The sequence below is a fragment of the Convolutriloba macropyga genome, unplaced genomic scaffold (assembly GCF_964194025.1).
Source record: "Convolutriloba macropyga unplaced genomic scaffold, txConMacr16.3 SCAFFOLD_4603, whole genome shotgun sequence".
NCBI lineage: Eukaryota > Metazoa > Xenacoelomorpha > Acoela > Convolutidae > Convolutriloba > Convolutriloba macropyga.
Window position 1 is genome coordinate 1 of NW_027453365.1, and position 20,157 is coordinate 20,157.

The 20,157-nt window shown below is 35.6% G+C and overlaps 1 protein-coding gene across 1 annotated transcript; it reads left to right on the forward strand.

Moving 5' to 3' along the window:
- Positions 1-420: 420 nt before the first annotated feature.
- Positions 421-15,823, forward strand: LOC142358236 (uncharacterized; the record flags this gene model as incomplete). Its single annotated transcript, XM_075409679.1, has 8 exons — positions 421-795; positions 2,276-2,442; positions 6,889-7,091; positions 11,157-11,410; positions 11,933-12,083; positions 12,467-12,788; positions 14,555-15,188; positions 15,578-15,823. Coding segments are annotated over 8 exons (2,352 nt in total), but the record flags the coding sequence as incomplete, so codon positions are not given.
- Between the last annotated feature and the right edge of the window lie 4,334 nt (positions 15,824-20,157).

Consider the following 20,157-nt stretch of genomic DNA (forward strand, 5'->3'; position numbering starts at 1 on the left):
ATATATATATATATATATATGTATATATATATATATATGTATATATATATATATATATATATATATATATATATATATATATTATAATATATATATATATACATATATATATATATATACATATATATATATATATATATATATATATATATATATATATATATGTATATATATATATATATATATATATATATATATATATATATATATATATATATTCCTTTCATCCTTAGAAAATTGAAGAGTAGGATCAGTTTTTTTCTTCTTCCTCCCGGTGGGACCTACTAAAGAAAGCATTAAATTCAATTATTAAAGTAATAGAGATAGTTGCTCCCACAGTTGCTAAATGATGGATTTCCATCAGAAGATAAGCTGGTAAATCCGACTGGTTCAAACCTTTTACCAGATGGAGATAAACAGAAATCTCCTCTTACAAACCAGACAGAGACAACGGACTACAAGCGAACCTCCAACTGGGAACAAATCCTCACTACTTGACAGTGGGAGCAGTTGGGCATACTCTAACAAAACAGACGTCATTGGCCAGCGCACCCTGTAATAAGTACCCTGAATGGTTCTACAATCAAGACGAACCTCTCATTGACGATACTAGTTATCATTTACTGACGAGGAATTCAGACGACAACACAAGTCACAACTTCACTTCAGAGAGGACACAACTCTTCGCCCCACCTTTCAACGAGGATGACACATCCAACGTATTTCTGCTACAGTTCAAAAATTCGAAATTGAAACTCTCAACCCGGGATGGATGTAGCAATAGAAATACTGGATGTACACCTCCTTCCAATCAGAGACTGAGAAGATACTATTCTCTTTTATATAGAGAGAACTTCACTAACTATAACCAGTCTATTAGCTAGATACACCGTGTGTATACTCTTGACTGCGGTGCTGTACTTTATTACCAACCTGATAATAGAAGTTTATCCTTAATTTATTACTGAGTTGTTTAATCTGAGAGATATAGGTAAGGCTACTTCAAGCGCAGAAATAAGTAGCCCTAGCTCTTTATACCTTAAGGCTGTAAAAAGAGCCCACATCGGGTCTGCCTTAATATATTAAAGTATATACACAATTAGGGGTCCAGATCCAAATTGGTTTTTGATTAGACCCAGTCGAGCTTACACCCGTGGGGTTCCTAGACGTAAATTACAGGGTCTAGAAGGAATTTCGAGCGCACTACAGTCTGGACGATAATCTGGATTTGGTCTGATCAGAGGTCGATTTGGTCTGAAAAGTCTGATCATATGCGAATTCGAGCGCTCTTGGGTCTGATCAGAGGCGACTTCGAGCGCAATTGGGTGTGATCATAAGCTCTTCGAGCACACTTGGGTCTGATCAGAAATGTTTTTGAAAGCAATTGGGTCTGATCAGGGACCACTTCGAGCGCAATTTTTTTTCCATTATTTTTCGTTTTTTTTTACTGAGAGATGTTGGCTCTGCCAAGAGGCAGCCATAAAGCAGCGTTCTGATCAGAGACTTATGTAAAGTCCGATCAGAAAAGGGTGCTCAGCTGATAGCAGAGGCCGGTCTCCTTCAGAAGAAATTTTGATCAACTGCAGACCACGATGTTTCTTATGGAAAGCTGTCTAAACTCATCCTTTGAGTCAGAAATATAAACTATACGGTACACTAAAGAAAATTCATTCTCAACAGTTAGGTTTCGCTCTCTTTAGCAATACTTTTATAATTGATTTTTCCTTAGATGAATTAAATACTGCAAACATCAGTTTTTATGAAATGATAAAATCTAAACTATCATAACTAAAATCTTTCTCTGATCAGACTATTTCAAGCGCACTTGAGTCTGATCAGAACCGGTTTCGAGGGCACTTCAGTCTGATCATTGCGCAACTGGGTTTGACCATAAATGCTTCGTGCGCAATTGGGTCTGATCATAACCTATTCGAGCGCACTTGAGTCTGATCATATTCTGATTAAGGTATGGGAAATGGTCTGAATTGGTATGGAAATGGTTCTGGGAGATGATCTGATCAGAACACTTTCGGTCTGAAAAGTCTGATCAGAGAACTTTTGTGTCTGGAAAGTCTGATCAGGGTGAATTTCCGTCTGGAAAGTCTGATCAGAGATAATTTCGGTCTGGAAAGTCTGATCAGACGAAAATTTGGGTCTGGACCTCAACCTGGGTAAAGATCTCGAAACTAGAATATAAAACAACTTTGACTTTAATTTGCAGATTTTAATAACTTCACCTTGCATACAATGATGACATCATAATCAAATATTTCAGATTTGGGGCAAGGCGGAGACTGCGACGATGATAAACGAGAGAAGTATTTTGGAGGTCACCAGGTCAACCTGCAGGGAACAGGGCTGAGATTTGCTCCTGGTTTGGAATTCACTTATGCTGGGTTCAACCCAATCACGTATTACCACAAGTTCAATCCTCAATTCTCGGTAAGGAGTGAAGAGTTGTATCGTAGGATTGAGTTTTTGACTTCCATGGCCATTAATGGTTAGACTCGTCGGGTTGACCCATGATGCAAACTTTAGTATGACCTTAAACGGTTCTATCAAAGGAGGCTAGCATTTTTCTGGTGTTATTTTTATGGTTATTAAGAGCCATAAGTCGTCTTGCCTATGGTCTCCGTGCACAATTAGCTCTGGATTCGATTTTAGCCCTTGCTTTTTTTGGCATCCTCGGCATGTTCTGTTTTCAAACTAAGGAAATAGTCGGTATGTAGGGTTTCAAGCCACTAGAAATGATGAGAAAACAATTCAAATACTCGATTTCTTGTGATCATAATAAAAATTCTGTGAACTAATGCTCTGAATCCCCATCTTGTACCAGAAGACCCCATGTTGTACAATTCTTTCAAATGTGTAAAATAGAAATTCATTCAGAAAATCACATTTGTTCACCAATTTTTATCAACCATCTTAAAAATAACTGCATCAGAATAACAATTAGCACAATTGTAAAAAATCATCTCTATAAAAAGTGTATGAAACTCAATCAAAAAGTGATTAGTCAAGGTTAAAGTGATTAGTTCCGGTTTTTTTTCAATTGTAGAATTCCTACTCAAGCTCCGAAGTTCATATACCTTAGGAATAAAAATCCAAAAAATTTAATTTTGATGGACTCCCACTTTGATTTTTGTTCCGACCCCCACTTTTTAGTGGGTCGGGAGGAACTATTTACTCAAATGGGTTTTTTCAGACAATTTTGGCCGATCGATATAATCATCGTAGAGAGTTGTGAGTGAAATCATTAAAAAGCACGTACATCCAAGAATATGAAATTGAAATTTTTTAGTCTTCCTTTTTTACAGGGAGTTATCGTGGTTTAAAATTTTGTGAATATTCGACAGTTTTTGTTCACACTTTCGGTAATTTTTGGCACAGTTTTGCTAATATTATTTAAATTAAGTTAAAATTTTAAGAGGTAGAGTGTTATTGTTACCCTTAGAGACAGATGAACGTTGCTGAATGTTTCTGATTTGAGTTTCTTGGGCTAATAATGTTGATCGAAATTTTCAAAATTCAGACTTTTTTCATCAAAAATTGCATAAAATATGCTTTTCGGTCGCTTTGTTTAAGTTTGCCGAAAGAGGAGAACTAAAAACCGCTGAAACAACCTCTCTAAACTCCAAAAGAGAGCTAGTTGAAACTTCGCGCCCTAAAAAAGTCTTCTGGAAGTAAAATTTTGCCATTCTCTACAAACTTAACTCGAAAATTATACAAAAAGCATCATTTTTTTACAAAAAAACATCTGATGTATTTCACTCAACAGTTGGTCTAATTTGCAAAACTTTGGACAATCAAATTGAGCGCGGCAAAATCATGGGTAGGTTTGATATTATCATGGATTCATACAATCAGAAATTTTTTAAATTTCGTTTTGATGCTGCCTTTTTTCAAAATAGTTTGCTTTTGTCTTTGTAATGTAAATTACTGACCAAGGTTTTTTTCAGGGCTGCATTAATGAAAACTCCCATGTACACAAAACTGACGCTGATTGCAGATGTATTTTGCTTTCAGAGAAAGTAGTGGTTTTTGTGGCTTTTAAGAGGAATTTTAGTAAAATTTAACTGAATTCTTGTGTTTTGCCTTCAATTGTTATTCTTTTTGCACTCAGATTACCAAGTCTAAATTTTCAAGGGTCCAAATGGCATCTTCAAGAAGTTTACGTAAAATTGTGTTGTGCATTTGGTTGTTTCCTAATGTCTCTTATGCCATTGAACGTATTTGTTTAAACAAAATTTCAGTGGTTTTTGAACTTGTCAATTTTTTAATATTAATTTTTGTCAACTTTCAGTTTATTCTCAGTATATACAGATCAAAATTTCTTTGCTGTAGAATAAAATTTAATTTTATTATTCATTGTTTTAATTTAACGGTTTCTTGGTTTTGTTACTACGAGTTTTCATACAAAATTTTGTGATTCTTTTGCATATTTGCTCATTTTTCCGGTTGTTTTCGATTCTTTGATATTTTGTCACATAACTTAATAATCTTACTGAAAATAGTTTTAAAAAATGTTTCACAAAAAAATTCGACATAGTTTTTGTTTTCTTAACATATGGTTTTAAAGGCTGCGATACCGTTCTCTTGCAAAATAGAGTTTTTTTATTTTTGCCCTGTAATTGTTGTTAATTTTTATTGTCCTATGCCAAATTTTGGGTAATTAAAGTTCTTAGTGGCAAAATATTGATAGAGAAATTCACCTAATAACTGATATCGGTATATTGCTATCGGTTTTATTGACTTTCAAATTGAATTTTAAAAAAAAAGTTTAAAGTGTTCTTCAAGTTATCCTTTTTTTCTGATTTATTTTTTTCTTACTTAACAATGTTTTATTATTTTAGTATCTTAGCTTCCTTATTGAGTGATCTTTTTTATGTTTTGTTGAAGCAAACAATAGTTCTTCTGTTGGTTAAGCGTTTTGACTGATGTCTTCAGGGCCATTTTTTCAGAAGATTTTTATGAAATTTCGATTCTTTACAAACTTTGTGTTTTTAGCTGTCATTTAGAAATAACCCTTCAACAAATAGATTTTACAAGGTTCAGAAAGGACGCAAATGAAGGTTTAGTTTTCTTGCAGTTAATTTGTTATTTATTTTATGGCTTCAACACTGTGGTTTCGTAAATTTGTTTGTGATTTTTTATTTCAGCTTGTATTTAATGCTAATTTATAGTCTTATAACTTAATTTCACTAATGAGAAGCGCAAAAAATATCTGAAGAAGTTGCAAGGTAAACTGTCTAATCACTTAGTGGAGGGCGTAAGTGGCCTGTAATTTTTGAAAATATTTTTTTTTAAAAAAGGACAATGAATTTCTGAGATTTGCCAATCTTACATCTGTTAACCTGTAGCTTACCATCTCTATAGACAAGTCACATACCATATCTAATGAAATTAAATTTGCAATTTTCAACGGTTATTTCCTCAAAAAGTCTTTGCACTTGATACAACCAATTTTTGTAAAATATTCGTGATTTTTGCATATCCGCCAATTTTTGTAGAATTTTATATTCTTTTCACAGTATCACAACGATGGGCTGTCTACTGGCCAATTGAAATGAACCGCAGTCAGCATTTTTTAATGTTTTAATTGAACTGTTTAATGTTTAATTGGCTGGGCATCGTTTTCCCGAAAATTTTTTCGTGCATTTTTTTCTTTTAGCCTGTATTTATAGTTCAGTTTGAAATCGTATGACATATCCTGGATAATGAAAGGTCTCATTCGCTTTTTCGTTCAATATGATATCAGAATGTCTCAGTGATTTTATTTGATGCATAATCTTTCTAATCAAAATGACATTATATCTTTTCAAAACAAATCAATGTTTCATTAATGTTTGCTCTTCTGCTAATTTTTTGTGGCCTTGTAACAATTGTCATTGAGTCAAAGTCCCATGTTTTCCTCTAATGAAGTACAGGTTATTCATCTTTAGTGTAAGTTTTATCTGATGTCATTTTGACTTGGTTATTAATGATTTTCAAAAAGGGACAAAAAATTTGTTCGTAATTAATATTTGTAATTAATTGATTTTTATCGCCGTCTTTTCCGGTAGTCATATTATGGTAGTCGCAGGTTTCATCAGTCTTTTGAGGTAGACTGTTTTGTCCATATAGTAGTTTGTTGAACGATATGTTGATATGATATATTTTTTTAATCTCTTCCTCATTTGGTAGACAATTAAGTGAAAAATGTAGATGAGCGGTGTCCGAACTTTATGTGCAAACGCACATTACCGAGCCTCCTTTTTGAGTTATGTAATTAGGACTTCTTAAAACCATTAGCAGTACTATGGGTGGTTAGCATTGTGATTATTTTGTCACTCAAGCATGATGATCTCAAACTTAACGTCATCTTCTTTGTGTCATTACAATTTTAACAAGTTTTTCTAACCATATTTTTACTTGAAATCAATGAGGTATTTTTGCATGAGTTGTTCATTTCTTTAGTGATTTAAATGAAATGATTGAATAAAAAATTGACTAACAATCCCTTTTATAGCTAACTGGGTTGTTTTACAGGCTCATAAATATCAGTAGGGATTGTCTTTAAACTGATATTTACATGAGTCATATACAGTTGATGTTTAACATGGAGACTTTGTTTTTTGTATATTTTTTGTTCAGATTTTTGTGCGGTTCAATTTTGAATTTTAAGCATCCGAGTGAAATTGTTTGTTCCAAAGAAGAGACAATTGAGGAGATTTGTTTTGAACTTCGCATTATTTATACTTTCAATAATATGGATTTCATCTAAGTTTGATCATTTGTAGTGTGAAAAAATTTAATTCATTTATTAAATGCTGTACGGGAGAAGTGTTTTGTTTCTATAATACCGATGCACTTTATACCGATACCGATACCGATACCAATTTTTCTCAGAGGTTGCAAGGGACAGGTGGCTGTGGGTACGTGAAGAAGACATTTGGGGACAGTGGGCAACAAGTGCCAATCACAGTGCTGCCTCTGACTGTGTACAATGTGGATCTACCTCCTACCAGCACACTTCCGGTCACTGCCTTTTTCGGTACTAAGACGACCCCGCTGCCCATAACGGCATTGCCTTCAACACTCCGCCCTGAAGTGTAAGTAAGAACAGTTCTATCAATTTCCTAAAAATGGATATCCTTTGTAACAAATGTTATAGATAAACAGATTAACCTTTCATGTCGCCTGGCTTGAGCAATATGACAAGAAACATTTATTTGTCATTATCAGAAACATCAACAGTTATCTAGCTTGGCGAGTATTTTAATGCAATTGTTCCACAAACTAGCATCACAATGGAAATTAGACAGAAAGAATTGTCGAGCATTTTACGATATCATCAACAAGGAGGCTCGTTAATGTGCGTTCGCACATGATGTTCCGATCCGCTCTCATGTACATTTCAGACATAACTGTCAATCAAATGAAGATATAATCAAAAATAGATCTTATAGTTTAAAAAAAAGTTACACAAACTACTAAATTAATTAAATAATGCCATTCCTCACTACAGCACTCATGAGATCTGCCACCCTTAATAAGACTACGGCAGAAAAAATAAACAACAAAATAAGCAAAATGTAAAAACATATTTTACGGCAAAACTAAAACATCTAAATTGAAAAACACCTGGTAACAATGTCAAAATACAATCACAAGAAAACTTAACTACATAAGTTTATTTATTCGTTAATACAAAGCATATAGAACTCTACATTAATGAGACTAAGTAACAAGTTGACAAAAAAAGCAATAATCAGGCGAAATTAAAAAATCAACCAAAATTTTTAAAACCGAATACTTACAAACGTCCTAGAAACCATTAGGTTTCAACAGAAGAATAAATAAATTTACTAAAAAGTCATTACAAAGCCAATATAATCTGCCTTTGTTTAAAATAAGCCACAGAAACGGACTAAAGATGATGAAAAACTGAAAAAAATTCAAACAAAAGGGAAAAAAAATTTTTGAAATCGTTAAAACCTTTTGCTGTTATCTGAATATAATGTTTTTATTTCAATTATTAATTGAAATATTTGAGTTAAAGCTATACTGAGAGATTAAGCATGTTCACTTGGGCCTCATTTGAAAATCATTTGAATCTGTTATTACGCGAATGAGCTTAAAGAACAGAAAAAGGAAGACAGATATTCACCACTAACACAACTTTTATGAAAAGGCATATTGTACAACAAAAAACATCAGTTACGAAGTAATATAGATAGCAACTTTAATATTCCATCTACGGGGAAGTAGATGGCGCCTCTCGATGATGACAATTAGCTAAAAGTTGACAAAAATAACAGCAAAAACTAAGTTAAAAAAACGTTTGAAAAAAATAACATCATAAATTTTAAGTTTTTCTGCTGTAAATCTACTGAATTGAGTAACTTTATTCATTCAACACTCAATCAGAGGCTTATGAGACCTCTAAGCGCTTTACGACTACATAAAGAACATAAAACAGGCAAAAACAGCAAATTTAAAAAATTGGAAAAAGTGTCGAAGCCATTAAAAAATGACCTATTCATTAAAAACATTTGAATGTTCAAATAATTATTCAAAAATAACTGTTTTTTGTATTAATATGACTTCAAAAAACCAAAAAATAAGAACAAATATATATGAAAACCACGAAACGTTCGAGAAAAACCGTAGTATCAAAGCCATTAATATCAATAGCTTTCAACGGAAAATAATGAACATTAAAATAGAATAAGTTACACTTCCATGAGAAACCAGTGTTTTCTGTCATTCTTAAATCAAAAAATCAAAAATAATTCTTCACAATAAGCCGTGAGACTATGAAAACGATAACAAATGCAGGCAAAAACCAAAAAACCAAGAGAAAAAAGTGAGAAGACAGTGTCGAAGCCATTAAAACCATACGATTTTCTCTGCAAATTTGATCTATGATCTATGGAAAGTCTTCTCTATTCCAATGGGAACTGTAATTAATCTGATAGTATGGTAAGTTTTCAAAGGAATACAGAATTATGAAAAAAAAATTAAAAATTATGAAAAATCGTGCCATCCAAGTCTTAAAGACAATAATTAGAAGGTAAAACCGCCACCAGATTAATTTTAGTTGCAATAAAAAAGAAGAGGGTCTTGTCAATAGTGAGACTGACTGACAATTCAGGAAAATAAGTTTAATATCGTTTAATGTTCAAAAAATTCTTTCAAGAAATGCTATTTGAAGTCTCAACAGTCAATAAAATCATTTGCTTTCAACAGAAGTCAAAAATATGCTAAATTATGCCTCAAAGCATCATGGGAAGACAGCAATGACAAATTTACTTCATCAAGACGACATCGCAAAAAGTCCGATGAAGATGAAAACAACAACAAAAACAGGCAAACACAAAAAATTCAGTAGAAAAGTGCGAGAAGAAATTGTCGAAGCCATTTAAAGTATCAGCTTTCTCTGAAAAATTTCTTTATAATCCAATGAACGTTTTTTTAGCCAGTGTTAACTATCTATTTTGGGATAATGTGATAAGATTTCAAAAGGAAACAAACTTACAAAAAAATTAGCCACAAATTTTTTAAATAAAAATTTGAAAATTTGTGACATCGAAGTCATGGAGACAACAGTTAAAAGAAAAAACATTTAACCGCAAAATTGTGGCTGTAGTAAAACGGTTTGGGGTTTGTCCTTGCTGAGAGTGACCAACCGTTCGCAAAAATAAATTTATCAATTTTTGTCAAAGATCTTTTTCAATTTTTAATTCTTAAAGCCATTAGATGTCCAATCAAAGCGCAATATAGGTTCACTTAATATACATCAGGTAGCTTTTTGAATTTTTAGTCAAGGAGTTTATGCCATAGGACTCCGAAAATTTAGTAGAATTTCAGAAATTAAATCAAAATTTCATTAAAAATTTTTCTTTCGAAAAAGTAGTTTTTAAGTCTTAACAGCCATTAGCTGTCCCCTCAAATTACTAAATAGGTTTGCTTAATGCTCTTCAGGATGCTTATTGCAATTTTAGTCAATCTATGTCGTAGGGCTACAAAATCTTATTAAAACCTCAAAAAGAAGATCAAAATTTAAAAAAAATTACTAAAACTGAGAATCAGAGCCATAAAAAACTGGCCGATTCCTTAAAAACGAATTCTTTGTTTATTGGGCATGATTCGACTGTAATTGAGGTTTTTTTCATGAAAACAAACTGGATTTCAAAAGTGACTAGTCTCCAAGTGAATTGAAAAAAAACAATAAAAAACATGAAATGGTTTTTAAAAAATCAGCTCTCAAATAAAAATCGAATTTTTTTAGTAAACTTCCCTATGAGACGAAAACTACCATTTTATGGCCTTTCTTCTGTTAGAATCACAAGGCTGTTCCATTTGTAGCAGAAAATATAATTTTGAATTGATATTTTTTATAGAAGAAATCTTAATTTGAACAAAAAAGTGAACAAAATCATGCCAAACATCACGTGTTCACGCAAAACTTTAAACCTCGATAACTCCTCAAAAAACAAGAAATTCAAAAAATCTTTTTAATTCCGAACTCTACGCGGGACGAGCTTTTTAATGATACCACTCACATTTCTCTACAATGAATATATCCATCGGCCAAAATTGACTGAACAAGAAAACCATTTGAGTATATAGCTCCTCCCCCCACAATTGGGGTCGGAACAAATACAAAGCATACAAAAGGCAAAGAGGACAAACAAAATATGACATAAAGGATGTAAGCATTAAGAGCAATCATTGCTCAGTTTATTTTTAAAAACAAGGGGGCATGGGAAAACACTTTTTTGAAAAAATTCTCGAGGAAAAAGCAGCTTCTTATATCAACAAGAACCTGCATCTGCGAGTGGTCTCACAGCACTTGTTGAAAAACATACCGATGATTAAACTGGTCTAGTGATTCATCTGAATTCTGCAGCGGAACCAGTTGTCACCATTTTCCCCAGAATCAATGAGAATAGTTCTCTTGAACTGATTGCCCACCTTTTAAAAGTACTCAGATCAGATTAAAACTGTTGTACAAACTGCTTTAGGTACTCATTTCAACACGTACCTGGGCTTGCGAAACATTTTCCTTCAAAGATATCAATAAACATGCTTATACTTCGTTACTGCAAATTTATATGAAGAGCAACTTTGCTTTGTATAGTTTTTGCGATCTTAAACCTTTATACGCCTAGGTGTGAAGACGTCGAGTTCCGACTGGACGTTGATGCTTCTCAACTGAACTTGACAACGTGTATGGACTTCGACTTCACTCAACTGTCCTTCTTCCGGAACCCTGTGAGGGGAGTGGCTGTACCCACCATGGAATACTCATACCTGCCAGTTGTTGCGGATTCCCTGTCCCAGTCTTACCACGAGGATGAGGAGGGCGTGGGGTGGCACTCGGGAGGAGCAGTCGGGGTTTATGTGTCTACAGTCAACAGACCGGGTAATTCTGATACTTGTTCGGAGTAGCAAAATTTGTATTTCGAATTTGGGTGAACATTGTTTGAATCGCTACGGTAGCTTAGAAATGCTGGACACTGACTGAAGCCAGAATCAGGAAGAAAGATCCTAAATTTTATTGAAACACCCAATTTTAACAGTTCAAATCCAGTGTTTCATTATGGGCGTTAGGTATCCTCATTCACTTTCAAGCAAAAGGCCCGAATTAAGCGATGGCGTTTCATTTTTGCACGATCAGTGTGATTTTGGAAACCTATTTCATTTCGAGACATCATTTACGTTTCTAAGTTTTAATAATACTTTTTTCTTGTAACATCAGAACACATTTTTTAAAAGCCTTATTTATGGTTTGATGTTTACCATCTTTAGTCTTTGTTTGCGTATATGTCGAAAATGTATCCCAGAATCACGGTGAGGAATTTTTCAAAAAAATTTGTACAACTATGGAAACATTTGTAAAATGTCATACTGAAATCAATCAACCCTTGCTGTTTTCACTGTGAAGGTTTTGAGCCGATAGGGAAGCGTGTGTACAACACCTCGTCTGACAACCCTGGATGCATATTCTTGGAGGACGCAATTCCAGCACCCTTTGACAGTGAAATGGATCCTGTGGCCCTTCACGACCACCCTCTCTACATATGCCAGGATCCAAGGTAATATTTTTTGGTCCGATTAGCCAGATCAAGACTAAGCATGCCAAGCATTTACCGCTGATCATGAAAAGCTACAGCAAGACAAATTTTACGAGCGGTAGCAAGATTTTTTCGAGTGTTGTCTTGAAGTTTCTAGTTCCACCTTTGTAAAATCTTCTTGGGGTGAGGTAGTTGAAAGAGGAACCCATTTTTAACGTCTGGGTGAGGCTACTCTTCCAGAGGTGACATCTACGGTTGACTAAGGTAGGTACTGATGAGAACATGTGAATTAAAAAAGAATTTCAATATGTTTTCATTTAACCTAATTCGTTCTACGCTATAGAGTTAATTACTTTTTATAAAAACAAAACAATATATCTCATAAGAAAGTCTGCTTGTTTCAGATTTTGCCGTGACTTTGTCAAGTACAAATTATGCAACGTTAACGACCTTCGCCAAGGTTGTTTTCCTATTCCTTTTGACCAAGATTGCCCAGAAGGAAGCAATAAAGGTCTGGTATTTTTCACTAAACCCGCGGTTCATTCTCCCGCTTTCTGCACCTGGAAAACGTTCGGTGGATCCGGTGTGTCCCAGATCACATGCCCGGATCAGTTTGTGAGGATAAATGCATTTGAAGTTCTGGCAACGGATCGGAAGTTTTACTCGGCCAGGGTTGAAGGCGACCCACAAGGTCCTATTTCTAACAAATGGGTGAACTATGAAAATGTGAGTATATACAGGTAAACATATAACGGGCATGCCTTTATAGAGACGTAGATGTAAAAACAAGTCAGCTAGGCACAATAAAATTAAAATTCTGCATTCATTGATATATTGATTGAAAGCAGTGTTTAATTGTTGTACACTTTTGGCAGGAGCTATTCTTGAGCTATTCTTGAGTTTTTTTATCTATTGAATGTCGAGACTTCTTCTGTTTTGACATATAAACTAGTCAACAAAAGTAAACGTTTGAAGACAAAATTTGAGAAACTACAGCGCCTACACCTAAAACGACGCGATTTTTGCGTTAAGTTTGCGTGAAGTAGCCGTTGGTTCTTCGACAAGCATTTATAAGCTGTGTAATTGAGATAAGATTAACTGGACCACGTAAAATAGCTTTGTTGAAAAGTCATCCACACGTGTTGCAGAACATGCCCAAGCTCTTCCACAGTTCAGAACCTGGCCAAATGCTTCTCATTTTTTAAGCAGACCCAATTAAGGATACATCTGGGAAGCTGGGTGGCCAGGGAGTCGGTTTGGCCCCGTACAGCTGGAACCGCCCTCTATTAAGACTGCCCGCTATTTGATATAAAAAATTTGCGCAATTTCAGAACAAATCATTGCTCAAAGAAACAACTCAATCAATAATTAAATTAGAGATGGTGACGGGCTTTGATATGGTTAGTACTTGACCGAAAATTACCTAAACTTTCGTCAGATTGCTTCCAGTAGGATTAGCTACTGTCCGAAAACGACTTGTTTCTATTTGTAACAACCCAACTGTGGTATTAGCTAACTCCACGTACTACTAAATAAATTGAGCTTAGAGGACTGGAACCTACTATCTCCAGAACCGCGATCAGGCATGATATACTTTGTTAACTTGATATACCACAAGCTGGTTTATTACATTTTCATTGATCCAAATGCGAGTTTCATAAGCCAAATCTTATGCAATAATGGATCTAAGTTTGATCGGTTGCCGCAAATGAGGGTTATCTTTGAGCTCCCCTGATATTCGACTTATAATCCACTCTGTTGTCTCCTAATATATCTCTGGATTGTTGATGGTCAGAGAAAAGGATGTGGTGTTCTTATTTTCCCCGTGTTATCTGAAAATTTTTGGCAACGACATTGCTCTGCCAGTGGTCTGTAAATTCTATCTACTAGAGCAGAGCTCTAAATTTAAGTGCATAAATCAGTTCTCATCAAATTAGTGCAGAATAGCGAACAATTTTTGTTTTGGAGTTCACAAAGTAATAGAAAAATGAATCAATAAAACATGCACAGCTTTATGACGTTTTTGCATCCTATTTACAGACGAAAACCTCATTTATGAGCCCGAACAATTGGTGAACAAGTTCTTGTTAACGAGTTTGGTATACATAGATTTCTCTTAAATAAATGAGTTACAGATGTTGGATTTAGAGAATTTGAATATGAAAAGTTATGACGATTTTTCTACCTGTTGGAGTGTGTCTCATAATTAATGTTCCCATGAGTAAAGTCAACCACACCAAACCAAAAATTGACATCGGATCAAGTGTTACAACGTACACTTGATCCGATGTCAATTTTTGGTTTGTAACAAATGACACGGAACAGCACAAACTTTCCAGGACTGATTTAATATCGATCTCAGAAACTTTCGAAATTTAAAACGGTATTCCAAATTAAGTCACTAAATTTATAGTGACAAAATTTATAATTACAAATTAAGTCACTCTATATAATGCAAATTTCGGTTAGGATTGTACATTTTTCGTTTTTAGCCTTATTACGGCGCCCTTTTCGAAGGACCCGGATTTCTTCGGGTATCGTTGGTTGACACTCCGTCAGAGCAATACAGCTATCTTACCGGCTGCTTCATTCCCTCAGAGAATCTTGGAAACTTCTCAAACTCAACTCTTCGAGAAAGTTCTACAAACATCTCGCTCTGTGTGAAACAGGAAGCGTGTACTTATTTCAAACAAGCGCTTCAAATGTGCGCGGATGATACGCTGGAATCATGCTTTCATGTTCCACAGCGATCTCAATGTACTAACTGTTGTCCGGTGAATCATAATGTTTTGTACAACTTTTATACCGACTGGATTGTCGAAACTGACCCTTTTGATACATGCAGCATGTTCGAAACAATCACAGATTCATTCAACGTTCGCCAAAACATAACCAGATGCGAGGATTCAAAATTAACTCAGGTTTACCAAGTTTGGCAAGTTGACACGAGTGCGGGGTTTCAGAACGGAGAGAATCGGTTCTCATTTTTGAAGTCAGATGAAGTCAAACACCCCACAGTGGGTCGGCTGTGGCAAGAGACGGGAGTTGGATTGTGGGTCACGACTACAGAAGTGGTGAATTATGGGTTCAGACCTCTGTACAGAGTGTTGTACGGAAATGGTTTAGGTTAGCAAGATCTAACCGTCATGCAGTTTTTCATTCAACTTTCACTCATTTCCTTTAAGCAAAAAGGATTCCGATCACTTTGTGAGCGATATGATCTCTGTAGTATTGCTCACTAGACACAACAAGCTGTCAAATTTCTCGCGAATTTTCATCAAACCTTTACAGACAATTGAATTTAACAAGCTTCTTGTACAACTTTAAATATCGGATGCATAAAACTATGATATAGCGATAAGATCGCCGTTTTTTCAAAATTTTCAAAATCACCGGAATTTTTTCTTTCGAGTATTGAGTAGTTTGAGCAGTTGTTCCCATATTTGGGAGAGGTTCACTAGCTGCAATATGCAAAAATTTTTTCAATTCAAATTGATGAGTAATGCAAGTTTTAGTGGATCTGACCAGTTCCATGGGCTGTCTGTGGATAGACGATGGCCACAATGATCCCGATACAGTTTTTGGTTATTCTGGAACTCAGAAGGCTTCCACTGGTCTCTTCGTATGTACCAATCCCAAAGCGTGCCCGACGTTCGAGGAGTTTGAGATGTGCCTGATTCCCGGTCAGCCTGGAGGAGTCAACCCAATTTCATGGTGTGTTCCAGCTCTCAAGGGACAATGTCCACTCTCTGGAACTCCTGGTTAGGTTTTCTCAATAGTTTGCCGCCAGATTGTGACAGCTATCTTGTAAAATCGTGAATTGTGGCGGAAATATATGATAACATTACAAGTCTCATTTTGTTACTGATTCGAAGTTATGATCATATCACTTTTTACACTTGGAAATCTGAATACAAGTCTAGGCCAACTTTTCGTAAGTCAGATTTTTAGTCTAAAATGTGGAAAATAGGTCTGGATAACGCAAAAAATCATACAAATTAGGTCCCGAAAGTGCGAAAAAATAGCCAACAAATCGTTGAAAATAGGTGCGAAAACGCAAAGATACACCAACGAATCTTTCAAAATAGGTGCGGAAAACGCAAAAAATAACGGACGAATTATCCAAAATAAGTTTCGAAACTCGAAAAATAGCCGATGAATTGTCCAAAATAGGTGCGGAAAACGCGAAAAGTATCAAACAAATCTTCAATAAACTGGTCCCGAAAACGCAAAAATTGGACAACAAATCGTCCAAAATAGGCCAGTAAAACGAAAAAATAACCGACAGATCGTTCAAAAAAGCCAACAAAAAGTCGACAAAAAAACCAAAAGCTACAATCAAATATATTGGCTATTCCCATCATTTATTTTTAAACTTTGGTCAAAGCGCTCTAATAATATTGAAAGCACTTCTAAAACGCAAGCAAACAAAAAATGCAAAACATTTACATTTTTGTGAAATTTTGGCAGAAAATGGGCATAAATTCTGACGGAAAATGTTCTGAGAATGGCCCAAAAATACCTGAAGTGACCCATTGTGAACCCCGGGTTCCTCTAGTACTCTTTGAAATCATTTGGTATCAGTTGGCTTAATTTTTGAATGACTCCAGCAAAGTGAGTTAAAATAACCTCAAAATCGTTACAAAATTTTCGAGATTCAAATTTTTCAATCCAAATTTTTTGAAAAGTTGGCTCTGACTTGGGATTCAGCTGTCAAGTGTTACCCAAGTCTCAGCCCTTTTTTCAGAATTGCAAGACTTGTGTAGTCTTGCTAAGCACTGAAATCAAATCGACTCGGAGTTCGGTCCGGGTTCAAATCCAATCATCTCTAAACAATGATAATTTACCTTTGTTTTTTAGTCTGTAGAACATTATAATCATGACATGTTTTTAAGACATTTTATGGTGAATTATGGAACAAAAAACGTTTTCCGAGTTTAAACTGCTGTGTTCAAACTGCTGTGAAACATAAAATGGTACAATGCGTTTATAAAAGGTTATCTTCTAAACTTTCCATAGGCCGTAAAGTAAGGGAAAATGTAAAAATTTTGAAACCATGAAGTAGGCGCAATTTTGTTATTTCATTGGTTTCCACTCATCCACTCTTGTACACTCTTAGAAACTCTCTCTCCATAGTAGTAAATTTTCAAATATAATGAAACTTCATGATAACTCATGAAATCAATTGACTTTCACTATAATTTAATGCAATAAGTATTTTTAAGAGATTTTATAATAGAAGATAAAATAAGAATAATACGGCAACCGCTGTTCACTTCACTTACCACTTGAACAGGTGAACTACCCAGCCTAGTCTGTAGCGAACATGAAATTGAGTATAATTAGTTATAAGCGGCGAAAGTATGTGTATGTAGGCTCTTTAGAAAGCTCGCAATTAGGACAATCGAATTAAGATAATAACACCAAAGCTAAATTGAACAAATTTAAGTACTCTCTTGAAAGCAAACACATGGTGCCCCAGATTCACATTAAAACAAATATGCACAAAAGTAAGCAAGGTTACAAAACCGGATAAAGGCAAAACGAATTGGTTGAGGTTGAATAATGAAAGGCTGTCAGGTTAGATTGATGAGACAAACAGGCGACGATGAATTAGTAAATAATTGAATAAAAAGCACAAGTCAAGGTTATCTCAATTGGCATCGATATATGAGGAGACAGTGTTGCACACCCTCTACCACTTGAAATCTCAAGAATATCCCGCCATTTTGCACTCCTTTATGTTTTCCAGTCAGTTTTAGATAATAAGGTTGTTCCCCACCCTCAGGGTCATAGTACAAATAAATGTTTATACGACAATGGCGGGCGAATAATCGTAAATCGGTAGTGTTTACGTACTCCACATCCTCGATTCCTCGGGTCAGGGGGGTTTTGCCAGGACATTTAAATAAATGCTTGTTTGGTCCATTCCGTAAACTAACAAAAAGTTGTTCGATTTTCCCAGCCTGAGTGCGATCTCCAGTGATAATGGTTGATAGACAGGAGGCCACGCAATTGAATTTGGGGTGGGCAACATCTAAGGTAACGGGATCATACTGTGCAGTATCGAACTCAGGACAACTAAAAAACCCAAGATTATAACTTTAATTTAGCCAGAGTGAATTTGGGATAAAAGTGCTTACCTTTCAAATAGCTCGTAGCAATGACGCTGCCTTTGTTCTAGGCCAAGCTCCCGGCAAACCCGATTTAGTTCCTCTTCGTATAGAAACTTCATAGGACCACGAGTACAGCGAAATAGAGTTTCACTGTCGCAATCGAGACAGTCTTTTACGATTTTTCGGCACCACATTCGTAGGTCGCGGACACTAAATGTTTGCCGCGCCATAGATTCCAGATTTTCTCTGGAGGGATGATCGTTTTTCCTGTGCATTTCAGTAAGCTTATTTCGTGCGTTACCCCGGTGTAGAACCGTGAGCCCTGAACCCACTCGCAATAAAACCCCTCTGGAAAGATAATAGTTTTTGCATCGATTACGGAGTTCTCTCCTGTAAATCCACGTAGAATTTCTCGGATAAAGACCAGATTTAAGATAATGAACAATTTCAAAGTACATTTGACTGTCCATTTCAACTGAAATTGTATATGACTTAATACTGTATGTAAAGTAAGACAGAATGAGTTAGTTAAGTAGAGTTGTGTTGACTTAAAGTAAATAAAAAGGCAATTTATCAGTTTTCCAAATACCCACCGATAAAAAGTTGTCCGACCCCTCCCAGGATGGGAAGGAGTTATGGGGTAATAAACGGTCAATGATGGGAAGGTACCCCTAGTGGTCCTCTATTGCGAGAATAGTTTTCAGGCGAATCCGACCACCCACCTTCCAGCTATTAACACCGGAAGTAGTGTGATTTGAAGGTTTTTAGGTATTTTACTGTGAAATATGAATGTTTCAGTCAGAAATAAGGCGATTAATCAGTTGTAATGTAATGCACGTATGAATTAATGTTTTTGCACGATCTTGGGAAGGGTTTAGGATATAAAATGGCGATTTTTAAGTATATTGGTAATTATCACAGGAATGTAGTTAGCACCTAAACTGAAATAGTATTTTCTCGAAAAGTTGAAGTCGGATTGACCTGAAAATTGGGGGATAGACTAATTTGGGTACGGGGAATCCGATTTTGAGGTCAGATTTGACCCTACACCAACCTGCACGGAACTAGCGCACGCCCGTGCTGCGGAACGTGAAATTTGAATTGCTCGTGGAGTATTGGTAGTAGCCCTATGATTTTTGGAGGGTTAGTGTAACTTTTCAAGGGCTTTCGATTGGTGATATTTTCAATCCCAGATTCCGACCGGAAGTCGGTGCTTCGGGACGACCCGAATGCCGAAAACCGGAAATTGGCCTTTTTGAGCGGCCGAATGACTTTGAAATAGTTTTAATATGATAAACTGAGACAGTTAGTGACAAAAAATAACCACCCCGGTCAATTTTGACGAACTCGGATTTTTCGGGTTTCGGCACCCACGACTCGTTAAAAATTTTTAAATTGCAAACGACTCGCAACGGCTGATCCGTTGGTCATGAAACTTGGCAGGCAAGTTGGTGGCACCCTATAGTTCCTATAAAACTTTACCCGAAGACGTTTTGACCACTACTTCGCAAGTTATTAAGTTTGGAAATTTGGGGTCATCCGGGAGGTCGATGAAAAGTGTGCGCGGTCACTGCTCGTGTTCTATTAAGAATTAGGTCATAAAAATTGGTGGGTAGGTGTAACTATGGAAGGGCTTTCCGCGCCAATAGTTATTTTTACCAAGTTGACCCTTCATCTTCGACTATTGACCTCTAATTGACCTCTGGAGGTCAAATTTTTGGGTTTTTGGGAAATTTTGGTTTTTGACTAATTTTTGTATAGGGAATTGCACGGAATGCTGGAAAAAGCATACCAAGCCATTATTTTAGCTTTAGCGAGCATGAATTAGTGGTATATTTACACATGGAGACCAATAGTCTTTGAATAACAAAAGCGACGAAATTGACTTGGCGCCAAATTTGTGTGCGCAAATAAGAGCGATAAGGACCGCGGACTTTGACGTTAATCTGTTTGTTTAGTGAAGGGAACCCCTCCTGCGG